Source organism: Neolamprologus multifasciatus, chromosome 22, assembly GCF_963576455.1.
Source record: "Neolamprologus multifasciatus chromosome 22, fNeoMul1.2, whole genome shotgun sequence".
NCBI lineage: Eukaryota > Metazoa > Chordata > Actinopteri > Cichliformes > Cichlidae > Neolamprologus > Neolamprologus multifasciatus.
The window spans coordinates 2,225,022-2,241,426 of NC_140459.1; the positions used below are offsets into that span (position 1 = coordinate 2,225,022).

Genomic DNA, 16,405 nt, shown 5'->3' on the forward strand with positions numbered 1-16,405 from the left:
ACACACACATTCACACACTGGTGATGGCAAGCTACATTGTAGCCACAGCCACCCTGGGGCGCACTGACAGAGGCGAGGCTGCCAGACACTGGCGCCACCGGGCCCTCTGACCACCACCAGTAGGCAACGGGTGAAGTGTCTTGCCCAAGGACACAATGACCAAGACTGTCCAAGCCAGGGCTCCAACCGGCAATCTTCCGATTACAAGGCAAACTCCCAACTCTTGAGCCACGATGGGGAAGGAGCCTGAGTTAGTGCATGAGGTTGAGAGGTACCGGCTAGATATAGTCCGGCTCACCTCTACGCATGGCTTGGGCTCTGGAACCAGTCTCCTGGAGATGGGATGGACTCTGTCTCCGTCTGGAGTTGCCCCTGGTGAGAGGCGGCGGGCTGGGGTGGGTATTCTAATATCCCCTCGGCTTGCTGCCGGTACGTTGGGGTTTTTCCCGGTGGATGAGAGGGTTTGTTTCCTGCGCCTTAGGGTCGGTGAACGGGTCCTGAACAGTCAGGACCTGTTCATCTGCGCTTATGCACCGAGTGGCAGTTCAGAGTACCCAGCCTTCTTAGAGTCCCTGGGTGGGGTGCTGGAAGGTGCTCCACCTAGGGACTCTGTTGTCCTGCTGGGAAACTTCAATGCTCACGTGGGTAATGACAGCGAGACCTGGAGGGGCGTGATTGGGAGGAACGGCCTCCCTGATCTGAACCCGAGTGGTGTTTTGTTATTGGACTTCTGTGCAAATCACGGTTTGGCCATAACGAACACCTTGTTCGAACATAAGAGTGTCCATAAGTGCACGTGGCACCAGGACGCTCTAGGCTTAAACGCGTAGTGAGGGTGTGCTGGGAACGTCTAGCAGAGGCCCCAGTCCACGAGATCTTCAAAGCACACCTCCGGCAGAGCTTCATCAGCATTCCGAGGGAGACTGGCGACACTGAGTCCGAATGGACCATGTTCAGCGTCTCCATTGCCGAAGCTGCTGCATTGAGCTGTGGCCGCAAGGTGGTTGGTGCCTGCCATGGTGGTAATCCCCGAACTAAATGGTGGACACCGGAGGTGAGTGGAGCCACCAGGCTGAAGAAGGAGTCCCATCAGGCTTGGCTAGCCTGTGGGACTCCGGAGGCAGCCGACAGGTATCGACAGGCCAAGCGGAATGCGGCTTGGGCAGTGGCTGAAGCAAAAACTCGGGTGTGGGAGGAGTTCGGAGAGGCCATGGAAAAAGATGAGATGAGAGAGATGAGATGAGATAGCCTTTATTTGTCAGTTGCAGGTCTTTTGCCCACAACCGAGATGACAGACCTTGCTGACCGTACATACAATACAAACATCACATTGGGGAGACAGGTCAGGCCAGGTAGCGAGGAAAAAAAACATCGAAATGTGCAACACAAAAGGATAATACAGGAATGCACAGGTATCAACACACCATAACACAATAAACACAGACAAGCAACATGGGAAAGAGTTCCAGTGTGTACATCTGATCCGGGACCGTTGCAATCTTCGACTGCGCCTCCAGCTGACCCGATGTCCACATCATGGAGGAGGGGAGGTAAGCGTTGGACATGGCTTTGGATAGGGAGGGTGATGCGTCAGTGAGTGCTTATCAGTATCAGTATATGTATGTGTGTGCGTGTCCATAGTTCAGCTGAGACAGTGTCCTTCGCCCCGCCAGGCTAAGTAAACAGTCTTCCAGCCAACCCAGGTGGCCTTGTAGGGAATGGGAAGGAACAGACTAAACACAGTCGTTATCAGGGAGTTTTTGTTCAGCTCTGGCCTTGAGCCCACAGCTGGTGCCGAAGGGGTAGCCGCATTATGATGGTAATTTTTCCGAAAAAAGACTTTCGGACTGCCTCGAAGAGATTCTGGCACACCGTCAGGCGTCTCAGGAGGGGAAAGCGGTGCTCTACCTGCACTGTGTATAGTGCTGGCGGAGTGCTGCTGACTTCAACTGAGAAAATTGTCAGGCGGTGGAAGGAATACTTCGAGGACCTTCTTAATCCCACTGACATGTCTTCCGAGGAGGAAGCAGAGTCTGGGGATGACGGGAATGACCCGCCAATTTGAAGGCTATGGAGGTTGTAGGGCTGTCCTGGTTGACACACCTCTACAATGTTGCGTGGAAATCAGGGGCAGTACCCCTGGACTGGCAGACCGGGGTGGTGGTCCCCATCTTTAAGAAGGGGGACCGGAGAGTGTGTTCCAACTACAGGGGGATCACTCTCCTCAGCCTCCTTTGGAAAGTCTATGCCAGGGTGCTGGAAAGGAGAGTTCGTCCGCTAGTCGAACCTCGGATACAGGAGGAACAATGCGGTTTTTGTCCTGGTCGTGGAACACTGGACCAGCTCTTTATCCTCTCAAGGATACTTGAGGGTGCATGGGAGTTTGCCCAACCAGTCTACGTGTTTTGTAGACTTGGAGAAGGCATTCGACCGTGTCCCTCGGGGTGTGTCCTGCGGGAGGTGCAACAGGATTATGGGGTGTCTGGCCCATTGCTACGGGCCATTCGATCCCTATAAAACCGTTGCAAGAGCTTGGTTCGCATTGCCGGCAATAAGTCGGACTCGTTCCCGGTGGGTGATGGGCTCTGCCAGGGCTGCCCTTTGTCACAATTCTGTTCATAATTTTTATGGACAGGATTTCTAGCCGCCAGAATCTCATCTCTGCTTTTCGCGGATGATGTGGTTCTTCATCGGGTGAGGGCCTCCAGCTCGCACTGGAACGGTTCGCAGCCGAGTGTGAAGCAGCGGGAATGAGGATCAGCACCTCCAAATCTGAGGCCATGGTTCTAAGTCGGAAAAGGGTGGAGTGCCCACTCCGGGTCAGTTCCTGCCCCAAGTGGAGGAGTTCAAGTACCTCGGGGTCTTGTTTGCGAGTGATGGGAGAAGGGAGCCGGAGATCGGCGTCCGCATCACTGCAGCCGCCGCACCAATTCGTTGTGGTGAAGAGGGAGCTGAGTGTAAAAGCGAAGCTCTCTCGATCTACGTCCCTACCCTCACCTATGGCCACGAGCTGTGGGTAGTGACCGAAAGAACGAGATCGCGGATACAAGCGGCGGAAATGAGCTTCCTCCGAAGGGTGGCTGGCCTCTCCCGTAGAGATAGGGTGAGAAATTTGGCCATCCGGGAGGGGCTCAGAGTAGAGCCGCTGCTCCTCCACATTGAAAGGAGCCAGCTGAGGTGGTTCGGGCATCTGTCAAGGATGCCTCCTGGGCGCCTCCTGGGGTTGGTGTTCCGGGCATGTCCCACCAGGAGGAGGCCCCGGGGCAGATTATATCTCTTGGCTGGCCTGGGAACGCCTTGGTGTTCCCCCGGATAAGCTGGAATAGGTGGCTGGGGAGAGGGAGGTCTGGGCTTCTCTGCTTAGGCTGCTGGCCCCACGACCCGGCCCCGGATAAAGCGGATGAAGATGGATGGATGGATAGAGTCATCTACTTAAATGACTTTATCAATATTAACAATAACAGATGAGAGAAGATTAGAGAATTCATTCAGGAAATGATTGCAGGATTTGGGAGGTGGATCGATTACAATACAGCAAACTGGATATTCACATTGAATTATGAAGGAGAGAAAATCAAAGGAGTTAAAGAACCAGGATTAAATGGAAACCAGTTTAGATGATCCTTAGAAACCAAGTCAACACAAAACATTGAAATAACAGAAATGTTATAAAATGAGAGAAATCCTCATAATCCAGATTATTTTTCTGATTAAATCCAACTGAATCAAATGATTTGTTAACACTGATTCCACTGCAACACTGACTGAGCTACAGGAGGAGCTGATATTCATTGATTCTTTGGTTCTTTCTGATTTCTGCACAATAGAAGAACTGAAAAGTTTCATCACATTTATTCTTCCTTCAGACATATTCACAAGAGGATGTCACTACAACAGAAGTGCTGAATTATGACTGGAGACAATATTTGTGTCTCTTCTCAAACAGGAATTTGTCAATGAACTGAACATGAGAGGACACTCTTGGATTGGTCTGAGAGCCAAACACACATCAGGAAGATATGAATGGGAATGGGTGGACGGATCAGCCCTGACAGAAAGGTGAGACATTAGTTTGTTTCTATTCCAGAGTTATTATTTAGAAGTGAAACATTGATGTTTTGGAAGATAGATCAGCAATACACAAGTTGAGCTATTTTCCAACAGCCCCACAAACTGAATGTAAAGAAAAGCAGAAATCCTCCTTTGAATGAACAGCTGTGCTTGAACTCTCTTCATCTGCAGTCTGTGATGACGTTCAGTTACAACAAGTCAGTTTGAAGAAATCAGGATTGAAACATGTTCAAAGCAGCGACCGACACATTTCACTTTGTTCAATTTGTCTTCATGTTTTTTGTGCTGTAATGTTTCTTTTCTCACGGAACAAAAACTGCTTCAGAGAATTCCTGTCTCTTCTTCTTTGGTGTTTGTAAAACTTCAGAACATATGAAGGAAGAAGCTTCAGTAAATATGACCTGATAGACACACATTTCAAAGTGATGTCTGTAAACAGCTGACAAAACAGTTTCAAACAGCAGAAAGTCAGCTCTGACTTCTTTTTATTCTCCATTTTTACAGCAGGAAGATTTCATATTCATCAAAGCTTGAAAGCTGTTTTAGTGTGCATGATGATTCTCAGAGAAAAGTCTAAAGGAGGGAAAGTGGGCGAGAAACCTGGGAAAGAAATACAGGAAATATTGGAAATATTCCAAAAGAGACTCATATTTATATGAAAGTGACAATAGTTATGAGTTTAGTCCAGTTTCATATCAGATTTGATCTCTCTGACAGGTTCTGGGCAGAAGGATATGAGATTCCCAGTTCTGGTTACTATGGAGTCTGCTGTGACGGTGATGGGAAATGGACACGGTCACCTGGATATTTTGGTGTTAATCGTGTTTCCAAGACCTTCATCTGTGAGAAATGAGTTTGGTGCTTTGATGTAAATGTTTGAACAATCCAACCAAAGACACCTCACTATGAAATGTCCTGCATGAGCCTCAGACTCAGCTTACAGTCTTTACTTGTTCATTCTGCATCATATATTGATTACATATATTGTCCCTCTGTGCTCTGTGCTGTACAGTAAGGTTGGAAGTCATCCACACAAAACCTTGAAGTACTTCATTACTCTGTAGTTGGTTTATTCATCAGTCTGTTGGTCCTAAAACTACAGTAAATGTCTTCTTCAGTTTCTCTCAAACAGCTGAAGGTAGCTGCTTCTTTTTATAGTTAAAAATTAGGAACTTTAAAAGAGATTGAAATGCAGAAAAAGCATGTTTGGCGAATTTTAAATGTGTGAATTAGTGAAGAATATTGATTTCTGATGCAGTAGTAAAGTATTCATGTTGAAATCTGGGCCTACACCCTCATGTAATACCACTTTGAACCACAAGATGGTACAGTAAGGCAGCATCTAGTCTGAACTGAGCTCAAATTTGTACTGTTGCTTTTGCACTACAGCAAACTCTCTGGTTGTGTGCTGCCCGAACAGTTTTATGTAATATTGGCATGAAATATTAATACTGAAAGGAATGGAAGCAATGTCAGATTTAAAAAGCCTGAACTCTTAAATGTACCCCTATATTTAACATAGATATATAATCCAATAAAAATGGCAATTAACATAAATGGTATTTTGTTGAGTCGAGTCTGTGTCTTAGATCAGTAGTTCTCAAACTTTTCACAATAAATACTCCCTCGTAAAATATATGGCTCTTGAAGTACCACCCTTATGACCGACATTAAAGTACAGTAGTGTAGGTCTATTTAACACCATATACTGTTTACACCAGACAATTTTATTTCTCATAAGAGTGTTATTTATTTTAACTGTGATAAACAGGATGTGACAAGTGATAATAATAACAACTGTACTGGATTAAAACATTCACAGCAGATGGGATGTCCAGTCTTTAGGTGATGACCTATGAACCCTGCTTCTGGGTCCAAACTACTCTGAATTCATCAAGGCTTTGTTTTGTTTTTTTGTTTTTTAACAGATTTTAATGCTTTGTATCTTGTTTAATTTAATCTGAACAAGCCCCTAAAAACAATCAGTGATCACTGTCGGCCTCTCTCGGTTTTTATTACCACTGTTCATTTTAAAGCTCAGTTTTTAAAACTACAGCCCAGCCCATGCAGCAGTATATTGATGACTAACCTCATATTATGGATGGAAGTTTGGTCCGTTTACAGCATCCTGCCATGTCATTGCATTTGTCCCTAACCATCAGTTACTGAGTGGAAAAAGTTGGCGTTCATCCTCCAGCTTCACTGTTTTCTATTATGCTAACAGCTGTGTCGCTAGGGACTGTAGCCAACGTAGCACATCATTATATACCAGCTAGCCCAACTTCCGTAACCCTACAAACATCACTGCTGTTTAGTTTTCTGTCATTCACTTCAGAAGTGATAGCAGAGCTGTACATTCATCAGAACACCTATTATTTAATCTTAAACATTTGGAGACTTCCCACATACCACTAGAGGGAGCTCATGTATAGTTAGTGGTACATGTACAACAGTTTGAGCACCACTGTCTTAGATGATACAATGAATAAACTGGGCATGTATCTGTTACTTTCTGATGTGGGTGTAGTGATTTTTTGTCAATAATCTAAATCTAAACTCTTGATCAAATACAAAATGCACTAATGTAAAGGAATGTACACAGAAAAGGTTAATCAGCAGCTTTTCTAGGTTCAGATCGCAGAGGGGTCACTTCTTTCAGGTGACACAGAGGTGATACCAAGCCAGCTCATGATTTCGGTTACATCCACACTAGCACAGATAGATTTAAAAGTGGCGTTTTTCTCTGAAAATGCTCCGCGTCCACACCAGTGTTTTCAGTGTTTTCACAGAGTTGTGCGTCCATATTGAAATGGCCCAAAACACTTACGTTCTAGTCCTGCGCATGTGTGAGACACAAGAAGATTCGACCTGCCTCATTTCTGTCTGCCATTTACTTACCCTCAACATGGCTCCAAACAAGATTTCTGTGTTATTAACAACAATAAAAAAATCTAAATTCATAAACCTCCTTTTAGTTTTGCTTTTGTCTTAAATGCACTCTCAGTAAAAGGTCTCCTAACCACAATGTAAAGCACATTTGAAGCTAGCCCCTCCTTGTCTTTGTGGTTTGCTCTGCTGCTGCTTCCTGTTTGGTTAAACATTGTTTCTGAGGCAACATTTATTAAACACCACTTGACCCAGAAAAACACTGAGCGAAACTCTTTTTTTCTTGCCCCTCGAGATGACTGGAAAAAGTTTTTAGGTTTTACAGAGAAATACAGCAGAGTGGTCCTCAATGACAAAAGGCATGCTTGTGTGCGGTTACAAGAAACTGACAGCAGGAAGTATCAAACATTAAAACAATAACAAAAACAGGCTCATTCAAAATAGTGATCATTTTAATATGTTAAAACCTAACAAAAAAGAAAAAGTGGCGGGAAGCATGGTTGTCATGGTTTATGCTGCAGGAGGTCTTCTGCGTTTAGTGCAGGTAGAAGTTCATAAAAACAAGGAAGTCTGTCTATAAATTGATGATCAAGTATTACAGAGATCCCCAACTTAAGTCCTCAACTTAATAAAATTGTTATTACTGTATTTTTCAGACTATAAGGCGCATTAAGTGAAACCAAACAGGCCTACCTTTATCTATATGATCACGCAGTTTTCAAACTGCATGAGGACTCAGTATAACAAAGTAAACAGGGCATTCTTCAGTTGGCCACTAGCTGAAACAATCTCCTTTGTCTCACTGAAGCTCTGTTAGACATGTGAGGTTTTCCTGTGTCGGAAAAACTCAGAAATTGGTGTGCTTCTGTCTATTCACAGTATGTACTAATTCAAAACAAAGGTATTCATGTTTGTACATGTATGTATTTTTGTTAGTTTCAAAGTTCTGTGTTGCAACAGCCAGTAAAAATGACAGAAAATGATTTATTTTTTTTTATTTGACATGTGCTCTCACTCGAAGGTCTGCTAACCACATTGCAAAGTACAAATGAAGTTAGCCCCTCTGTGTTTGTGGTTTGGTCTGCTGCTACTTCCTGTTTGATGTTGATGATTAAAACCTGCCTGACTGACAGAAACAGACAGTGAAAGCTGCTCAAATACGTTCACCCACCAAGATGTCTGCAGACAGTCAGACTGCAGCCAATTTTAGAGTGAAATACAGCAAAAGGATCGACAGTGATGGACGAGAGCAAGAGGACAGTGAGGTTGAGATGCTAGATGATGGACAACAACATCCTGATGTTGGGCTGCAGGCAGCTGGTAAGCAGGAAATAAATAAACTATTGTACTATTGCAGGGTCTTGACCTCACAAAACAAAGTGCCTTGAGACAACTGTTGTTGCGATTCTGCGCTATATAAATAAAACTGAATATGAGGGAATTAAAGTTTGTTTAATATGTTTAAAAACTGTTCAGTCTTCAAAAAATTACAGAAAAGGAGGGAAGTTCCACATGACTCTTATCTGACAGATCAGTGGCAAAGGTAGAAATATTAAAAACAAGGAAGTCTTCTTAGACACTGTGTGGTGCAAGTGAAACCACAGGAAACAACTCAAGAGTGGTCTTCATGTCTTCAGAGCTAATTGTATTTTTAAGCTTATTTTCGACCATACTGACAGATATACTGGCCTTTTCCTGGCCCTCATGCTCTAAGAATCACCTAGAAATATTTCTCATTCTCAAACACTGTTTCTCTGTTTTCTATATGTTAAACAATTTCCTGTAAATATGACACTAACATGATGAACTTGTTCAGCTCATTCTCAAGATGAGTGCAGTCTGATTACAACGTATTTATTAATTATTATTTAATCTCAATTTTGTCTCTGTAGAATTGAACATCCAGATGAAGGTTTTAGCTTTGAAAAGAAGATGGTTCAGAGCTTTTGAAGTGAATCTTGGGCTGCTGTATCTTTTGATTCTGTCTGGAATCACCACACGATGTGAGTAATTTTATTAAAATATAGCATGGTGGATGTATTATTTTACAGATTAGATGTTGATGTAGATTTGCTTTTGTTTGGCTCCTATTCTTAGTTCATATTTTAGTTAGAAACAGTCACCTGTTTCCCATCTACATGGGAAATGGGTGATATTTGACACTACTGGTCAAATATGGCCGGTAGTGTTTTATTGTTTATTTATTATTGTTTTCTTTTCTTTTTATTGTTTTCAAATAGAAAGGTCTGCAAGAAGAAGAATGAAAAGGAAAGTTTTCAGCCTTCATTAGTAAAGTAATCAATGCTGATCCCAAATTTAACTTTATTTAAGGCATATGTGATGAAAGCTATGACACAGTTTTTCTATAAGGCGAAAAAGTGTTGCCCCTAAAAAGGCATTTCCTGGTTTGTATGTGAGAGTGAGGTGTGAATGTTTTTTTTCCTCTCTCTCTTTAAGAGCTCCTCTTTTATTGAACAATGAAAAATAATTTATTCTTGCCTCGCAAATTGTTTGATAGATAGTCTAATGGGCTTTACAAATATAAAGAAAAGGGAATTCTCCGTCTAGTGTTCAGCACACTGGAGGTTATCACTCATATTAATCACATTCATTTATAGGCCTGTGTTTCTTTGCATGCTGTCACTTCCTCAAAGCCATTTCCTGTCTGAAACAGAACTGCAGTTCCTTTAATGACCACTAGAGGCTGATTCTGAAAGCGAGTCAGTCCCCACAGACTACCATGTTATAATGAGCATCTTTCCAGCATTAAAAGCATGTTTCCATTCAGGACAAAATGAGTTTTGGTCTCTGAGATTAGTTTCCCTCTTCATAAATGGATTTTAGTGGATTTTAAATGGAATTCTCTGATCAGTAATATGAGCTGCTGTGTGGTACAGCCTGACCAACAAGTTTGTTTTGCTGACTGAGCTTCTAGTATTTCATGAGTCTCTTACTTAGCATTCAATGCACTGATTGAGCAGTTAAGAGATGGCCCAGTGTGTGTGACGAGTTATCTACTGCTCTCTCTGTTGTGAGTCCTGTGCATCTTTCATCATGTCAGCTTATTAGTAATCTATGATTGCCAAGCTCTCCTGGCCCTTCATCTGTCTACCGCAAAATTTCTGCACTGCCAGCAAGAAAGACTTGATTTCTTACCCCTGCTCTTGGCTGGAGTACCAGCTTACCTTTGCCAAGAACCACAACCATCTCGCTGGAGAAGGTGCCACTGATGTCGTGGCGAGCGGCTGGTGAGGATCCTAGACGTTTTACATCTTGGCGTTCCCTGGACCCTGTTGGAGCAGGTGCTCTATCCCACTTGACCCAGTCCCCTTCACCTGGTGTCAACCTTGGGTATCCGCGGCATCTTGCACAGATTTCACCTACTTCTCCCTCTACTGCTTCTATAGACGTGGTGCCCATTAGAATAGGTCTGGTGAATTTAAGGTCCATCGTGAACAAAACCTTTATCCTTAAGGAATGTTTCATGTCCCAGAGTTTGGACCTTCTCAGCGTTACTTAAACACAGACCTCTCCGGGTGAGTCCAGTGTTTTTTCAAAATTATTACCCCACTGTCACTCATACTTTAATACCCTGAGGTCCTTGGGTCATGGAGGAGTTTTGCCGACTGTTTTCTCCAGCTTTGAACCGAGCCTTTTACGAGTTGAGCCTCTTTCCTCCGCTACTGTGCACAGCGATCTATTGGTCACCAAAGTGAATCCCAAATCACCAATTTAGTTGTGAAAATGGAAAGCAGCCTAAAACCTGACTGGCATGTCAATGCTGTGGTTAAGTCCTCCATCTTTCAGTTGAGACGGCTGTAAAGATTAAGCCATCCTGTCTAGATGCCACCTAGAGACGATGCTACATGATTTTAACAAGAACAAGAGCACATAACCATGGTTTTAGTGTACCTTCACTGGTTTACCGTTCAGTTTTAAGTCCATTTTACCATTCCTTTATTTCTTTTTAAGCCTCTTAATGGTCTTAATAGTCTGTATGTGTGCATGATTGTGGAGGTGGAGTGAATGTTCTTGTTGTTCCTTCAAACTCTTCACTCAACACGGTGATTCTGTGATTATATCAACAAAGCAGACAGGCAGCAGCATCTGCTGCAGACTGATGCAGGTGCAGTCACACTATGTTAGACAGTGGCCGTCTGTCATTGTGCCGACTAGTTAGTTCACTTGGTGTATTGAGCAGCAAGCAGCTCAGCATGTGTTAGTTCCAGTCATGTGATGGGAATAATAAAAACTTGATTGATAAAACGCTTTAAACTTTAAATCAGTTTCCTGTTTTGTTTCTAACCAGATATTTTAGTCACTTTGGAAAAAGAGCATCTCCAGGCTAATTGTTCAAGTAAGAAATATTTCAAAACAAATATAAATAAATATTCATAAATGACATTTTCAGTCATTTTTCCTTTTTTTATTCCTGTTTTATTATTATTTTATTATAATTATGTTTGTTCTCAACATGCAGCAAAAATAATTCAACTACAGCAAGAAATCAAGTTGCTAAAGGAGAAGATCAAAGGTAACCAGCTGTTAAAAACTAAAAATCTTTATTACACAACAAAAACTATGAGCAGTGAATAATTACCACCTTTAAAACGTGTTTGACTTTAAGAGAAGTGTCCCGATCGATGGACGAGGTTTGGAAGCAGCTGTTACTTTAAATCCACTGAGGCAAAGCACTGGCAAGAGAGCAGGAGAGACTGTCAGGATAAAGGAGCTGATCTGGTGATGATAAACAGCAAAGAGGAACAGGTGGGTGTGTTTGTTCATGTCTGTGTGATCTTTGATGGAGCTGACAGTCATCTGTTACTTGTGTTTTTGACCTGCTGTCAGTCTGTGACCTGCTTCCTGTCTCCACTCTGATGGATTTCTTTGGTTCTCCTTTTATGTTAGAGACATTCACATTCAAGTGCAAAGTTTTTACACATTTTTGAAGCAAAAATTTAAATTACACAGAAATGTCCCAAAATAAAAGCAATCCTCATAATCCTGGCTAAGTTTCTTATTTCCTAAAACCAAATAAAATATAATATTAACAGTGATCCCACTGCAACAGTAACTGAGCTACAAATTCAAATTTAATTTGTCACACACACAACCATACACAGTACGGCATGTGGTGATCGCCGATGTTTTTATCCACCCACGGCTTCTGGTTGGGAAATGTTCGAATGATAGATCCACTAGTTTCCTGATAAATCCCAAAACCACTTCCGTAAACATGTTGATGAAACGTGTCCCAGTCTGCGTCATCCAGAGTGTCCTGCAGCACGGTCACTGAGTGGTCTGTCCAGTGTGCGACCTCCCTCCTGATTGGTGCTTGCTGCTTTAGCCTTTGTTTGTAAAAAGGCATGAGGGAGATGGGGGCATGGTCTGATTTTCCAAATGCCGGCAGAGGCTGAGCTTTGTAGCAGTCCTTGATCGGAGTGTAGCAGTGATCTAATGTCCTACTGTCCCTGGTAGGGCAGTTGATGTGAGTTGATGTACACAACATCCTGGTGAAGAGCTTGTTGTTGTGTGAGAGTCCGTGTCTGCGTGACGAGGAATATAAAACGCGCAGGCAATGACCACAGGGAATTCCCGAGGGAGATAGAAAGGGCGACATTTAATGATCAAAAGTTCCAGATTGGGCAAAAGCGTGTGAGTGGGGAAATTCTTTGGGTCTTTCTGATTTCTGCACAATGGAAGAACTGAAAGGTTTCATCACATTTATTCTTCCTTCAGACATATTCACAAGATGATGTCACCACAACAGAAGTGCTGAATTATGACTGGAGACAATATTTGTGTCTCTTCCCAAATAGATATTTATCAATGAACTGAACATGAGAGGAGAGTCCTGGACTGGTCTTACAGGCAAACAGACATCAGGAGGATATGAATGGGAATGGGTGGACGGATCAGCGCTGACACAAACGTGAGACATTAGTTTGTTTCTATTCCAGAGTTATTATTTAGAAGTGAAACATTGATGTTTTGGAAGATAGATCAGCAATACATGAGTTGAGCTATTTTCCAACAGCCCCACAAACTGAATGTAAAGAAAAGCAGAAATCCTCCTTTGAATGAACAGCTGTGCTTGAACTCTCTTCATCTGCAGTCTGTGATGACGTTCAGTTACAACAAGTCAGTTTGAAGAAATCAGGATTGAAAAATGTTTACTCCAGCTTAATATCATATTTTATTTCTCTAACAGGTTGTGGGCACCAGCACAGCTGAGTACGAGTTATGATTCCTATGGAGTCTGCTGTGATGATAAAGGGAACTTGAAACAGGCAGTTGAACATTATGTTGGTTACAGCTCGAAGACCTTCATCTGTGAGAAATGAGTTTGGTGCTTTGATGTAAATGTTTGAATAATCCAACCAAAGACACCTCACTATGAAATGTCCTGCATGAGCCTCAGACTCAGCTTACAGTCTTTACTTGTTCATTCTGCATCATATATTGATTACATATATTGTCCCTCTGTGCTTTGTGCTGTACAGTAAGGTTGGAAGTCATCCACACAAATACTTGAAGTACTTCATTACTCTGTAGTTCCAGCAAATTGTTCTAATAAAAGTCAAAGTGCAGCTTGTCTTTACTTTGGTTTACTTGGTTTATTCATCAGTCTGTTGGTCCTAAAACTTCAGTAAACGTCTTCTTCAGTTTCTCTCAAACAGCTGAAAGTAGCTGCTTCTTATTATTAGCTACAAATAGGGAATTTTGACAGGAGATTGAAATGAAGAAGAAAAGCAGATTTAACAATTTTCAAATGTGCAAATAAGTTATCAATTCTCTTTTATGCTGCACTTGTAAAGTAAGGATAGAGAAGTTAAATGGGATGTTAAATTGTTGACTCCAGGAAACAGAGTTTATGTAGCTGAATGTAACCAGGTTCTTTCTCTCAACGTATTTTAGTTGTCCAACTTTAACCTGACATTGTCAGAGCTAAATTTATTTAGGATTCTTAGTGACCTGTTATTCATGTTTTTGATCTGCTGTGTGCTTTATTTCCTGACTTCATTCTGATAGATCATTTCTAAATATGGATCTATTTTTGTACTCTGAATTTTAATGTTTTTCCTTTTGTTTTCTAGATTATTGTATACTAGCAATCCACAAATGTCTCATGTCTAAAGCAAGAAGAAAATGTTTAAGAATTATATATATTCTGATCTAATATTATAAGCCTTGAGTAGGTAGAGGAGGATACAGAGGCAGGCTCATCTTCTTCAGTCCACAGTGCCAAGAGGGAGACAGGTGAGATGTTGGCTGACCACAGTGATGAAGAGGGGCTCGTCTGTGGCTGCAATGTTCTTCTTCCAAGTTACTCCTCCGAGTAAGTTTTCCTCAGATGATCTTCCAGGTCTTTTATGGGCATGAGGCACCAGCTCTTCTCTTTGGAAAAAAAAAAATCCCTAACAAAGTAGTATGGGCTGCTTCAGAAAAGGGTCCTTGTCCGTTCTTTCTTATGTTGTCGTCTGAGGTGTTCTGCTCTCTGCAGCTTACTAAGTTGTTGCTTTATTTCCTCCTGCGGGGCAGTAAGTCCCTCCCTCTCTGTCTCATTGGCCCTTCTCCACTGTTTCCTCAGTTGTCTTCTCTCTTTCACTAATCTGTCAATTTCCCACCGTCTCCTGGACTTTAACTGGTTTAAATGGCCTTTCTGCTGAGTCTTGTTTTTTACACCAAACACAATATTACATGTATAATGTGCACTAACAAAACTGCTAAAAATAACAACAACTCAAACATAATGTACAGGACATATACTGTTTATCTATTAATTAAATTTTGCATTTTCTAACCAGCCTGTACCCTCATGTAATACCACTTTGTTCCACAAGACGGTGCAGTGAGTCAGCATCTAGTCTGCACTGAGCTCACATTTGTATTATTGTTTTTGTACTACAGCATTAGGTCAGACCACAAGTGTGTTGTTCTTTTACAACAAACAGCAAAAATCAGAAAGTGTCTTTGGATTGACAACAACTGTGATGACACATTATAACCTGTTATTAAAGTTCTGCCCCTGCTTTGATCAAATGTGGGTTACTGCTGGTTAGTTAGTGTGACTTCATACAAACCTGTGTGTTACACCAGTGGACGAAGCTTTTTCCTTTCATCTGTCTTATTGTTTCTTACTATAGGGGTGAACAGCTACACTAACACTCTCTGGCTCTATGCTGCCCCCCTGTGGTCACAATTTGATTTAATGTTGAAATGTTAAAAGATACACGTGAAAGGAAAAGGAGCATTTTGAGATTTAAGAAGCTGGAGCTATAGTTATTGTTTAAAATGTTTCAAATTTTCAGCACCACAGACAGTGAGAAGCAGGTCTGCGCTCTGTATCATATCTTTATTCGATGTGGATGTGGATATGGGAGAACAAAACTATACAACCTTGGGTTAGGGTTAGGGTAAAGTCTACAGCACAGTTGTTGTCCCTGTATAATATAGTAGTGAGGATTTGTGGACATGTTAACCACATGGGGTAGCTCAGGCAGTAGAGCGGGTCACCTACTCACCGGAAGGTCGGTGGTTTGATCCCAGGCTGCCTCCTGGCTGCATATCAAATATCCTTGGGCAAGATACTAACCCCATGTTTGTCGACTGGTGGTGGTCAGAGAGCCCGGTGGCGCCAGTATTCAGCAGCCTCACCTCTGTCAGTGCGCTCCGGGGCAGCTGTGGCTACAATGTAGCTGCCATCACCAGTATGTGTGTGAATGGATGGTTGACTGATTGTAGTGTAAAGCGCTTTGGGGTCCTTAGGGACTAAGTAAAGCACTATACAAATACAGGCCATTTACATGATGCTCACTTTTCTGCAATTTTGGACATATGGCAATCATTGTGACAATGTAAGATCAAGTCAGTGAGAATGTCAGTACTGCTGTATGAACATCTGACAATGAATATTCCCTCACTGGTTTTGAGTGGTTACTGGAAGATGATGGCAATTGCTAGCAAAATGATTGGTGAAGCCCGTGTCACAGGGGTGTACAAACAGCTGACCGCTTGGGTGAAAAGTTACACAAAACTCTGGTTCTGCGCTGCTGGGCTCCACTAAGATCTTTGTGAAGAAGGACAAAGTTCTGGCGGCCCACAGAGTTGTGCAGTCTCAGAAACTCTCAAGCATCCCTATCTGAGTTTTCAGCCCAGGGGCTTCACTAGTCTTCTTAAGGTGAGGTGTTTTGTGTTATTGTTGCAGGTGGTCTCCTCTCTACAGGAGCTCACTCTGCAGGTGGGGGAAGAGATATAGGAGAGGTGGAGAATGAACTCAACCTGGGTGTCTATTGTCTTGTGTAGTCTGGGAGATGATTGGATGATGGGGTGGGTGCAGTTTTCTCTGGGGTGGAGTCGGGTGGGCTGCCCCGGACTCTGTGGGGCTGGGCGGTGCTGCTGCTGCGGGCCCCAGTCCGGATGGGCATGGGTCCCCTTGCCCTGGTGG

The 16,405-nt window shown here is 42.7% G+C and overlaps 2 protein-coding genes across 3 annotated transcripts in view; both read left to right on the plus strand.

Moving 5' to 3' along the window:
* The window catches only part of LOC146492548 (CD209 antigen-like protein C), a 48,598-nt gene extending 41,623 nt beyond the window's left edge, over positions 1-6,975 (plus strand). For both annotated transcript variants that reach the window (XM_085149218.1, XM_085149219.1), the window contains 2 exons: positions 3,947-4,059; positions 4,789-6,975. In XM_085149218.1, the coding sequence (XP_085005344.1) occupies positions 3,947-4,059; positions 4,789-4,924 (249 nt within the window). In that variant the 3' untranslated portion in view covers positions 4,925-6,975. The remainder of the gene's footprint in view (positions 1-3,946; positions 4,060-4,788) is intronic.
* LOC146492550 (CD209 antigen-like protein D) lies at positions 6,969-16,134 on the plus strand. Its single transcript, XM_085149249.1, has 7 exons — positions 6,969-8,277; positions 8,850-8,960; positions 11,267-11,314; positions 11,438-11,491; positions 11,585-11,724; positions 12,777-12,889; positions 13,169-16,134. The coding sequence occupies exons 1-7, from the start codon at positions 8,133-8,135 to the stop codon at positions 13,299-13,301; spliced, it is 744 nt and encodes a 247-aa protein (XP_085005375.1). The 5' UTR covers positions 6,969-8,132; the 3' UTR covers positions 13,302-16,134.
* The last annotated feature ends 271 nt before the right edge of the window (positions 16,135-16,405 follow it).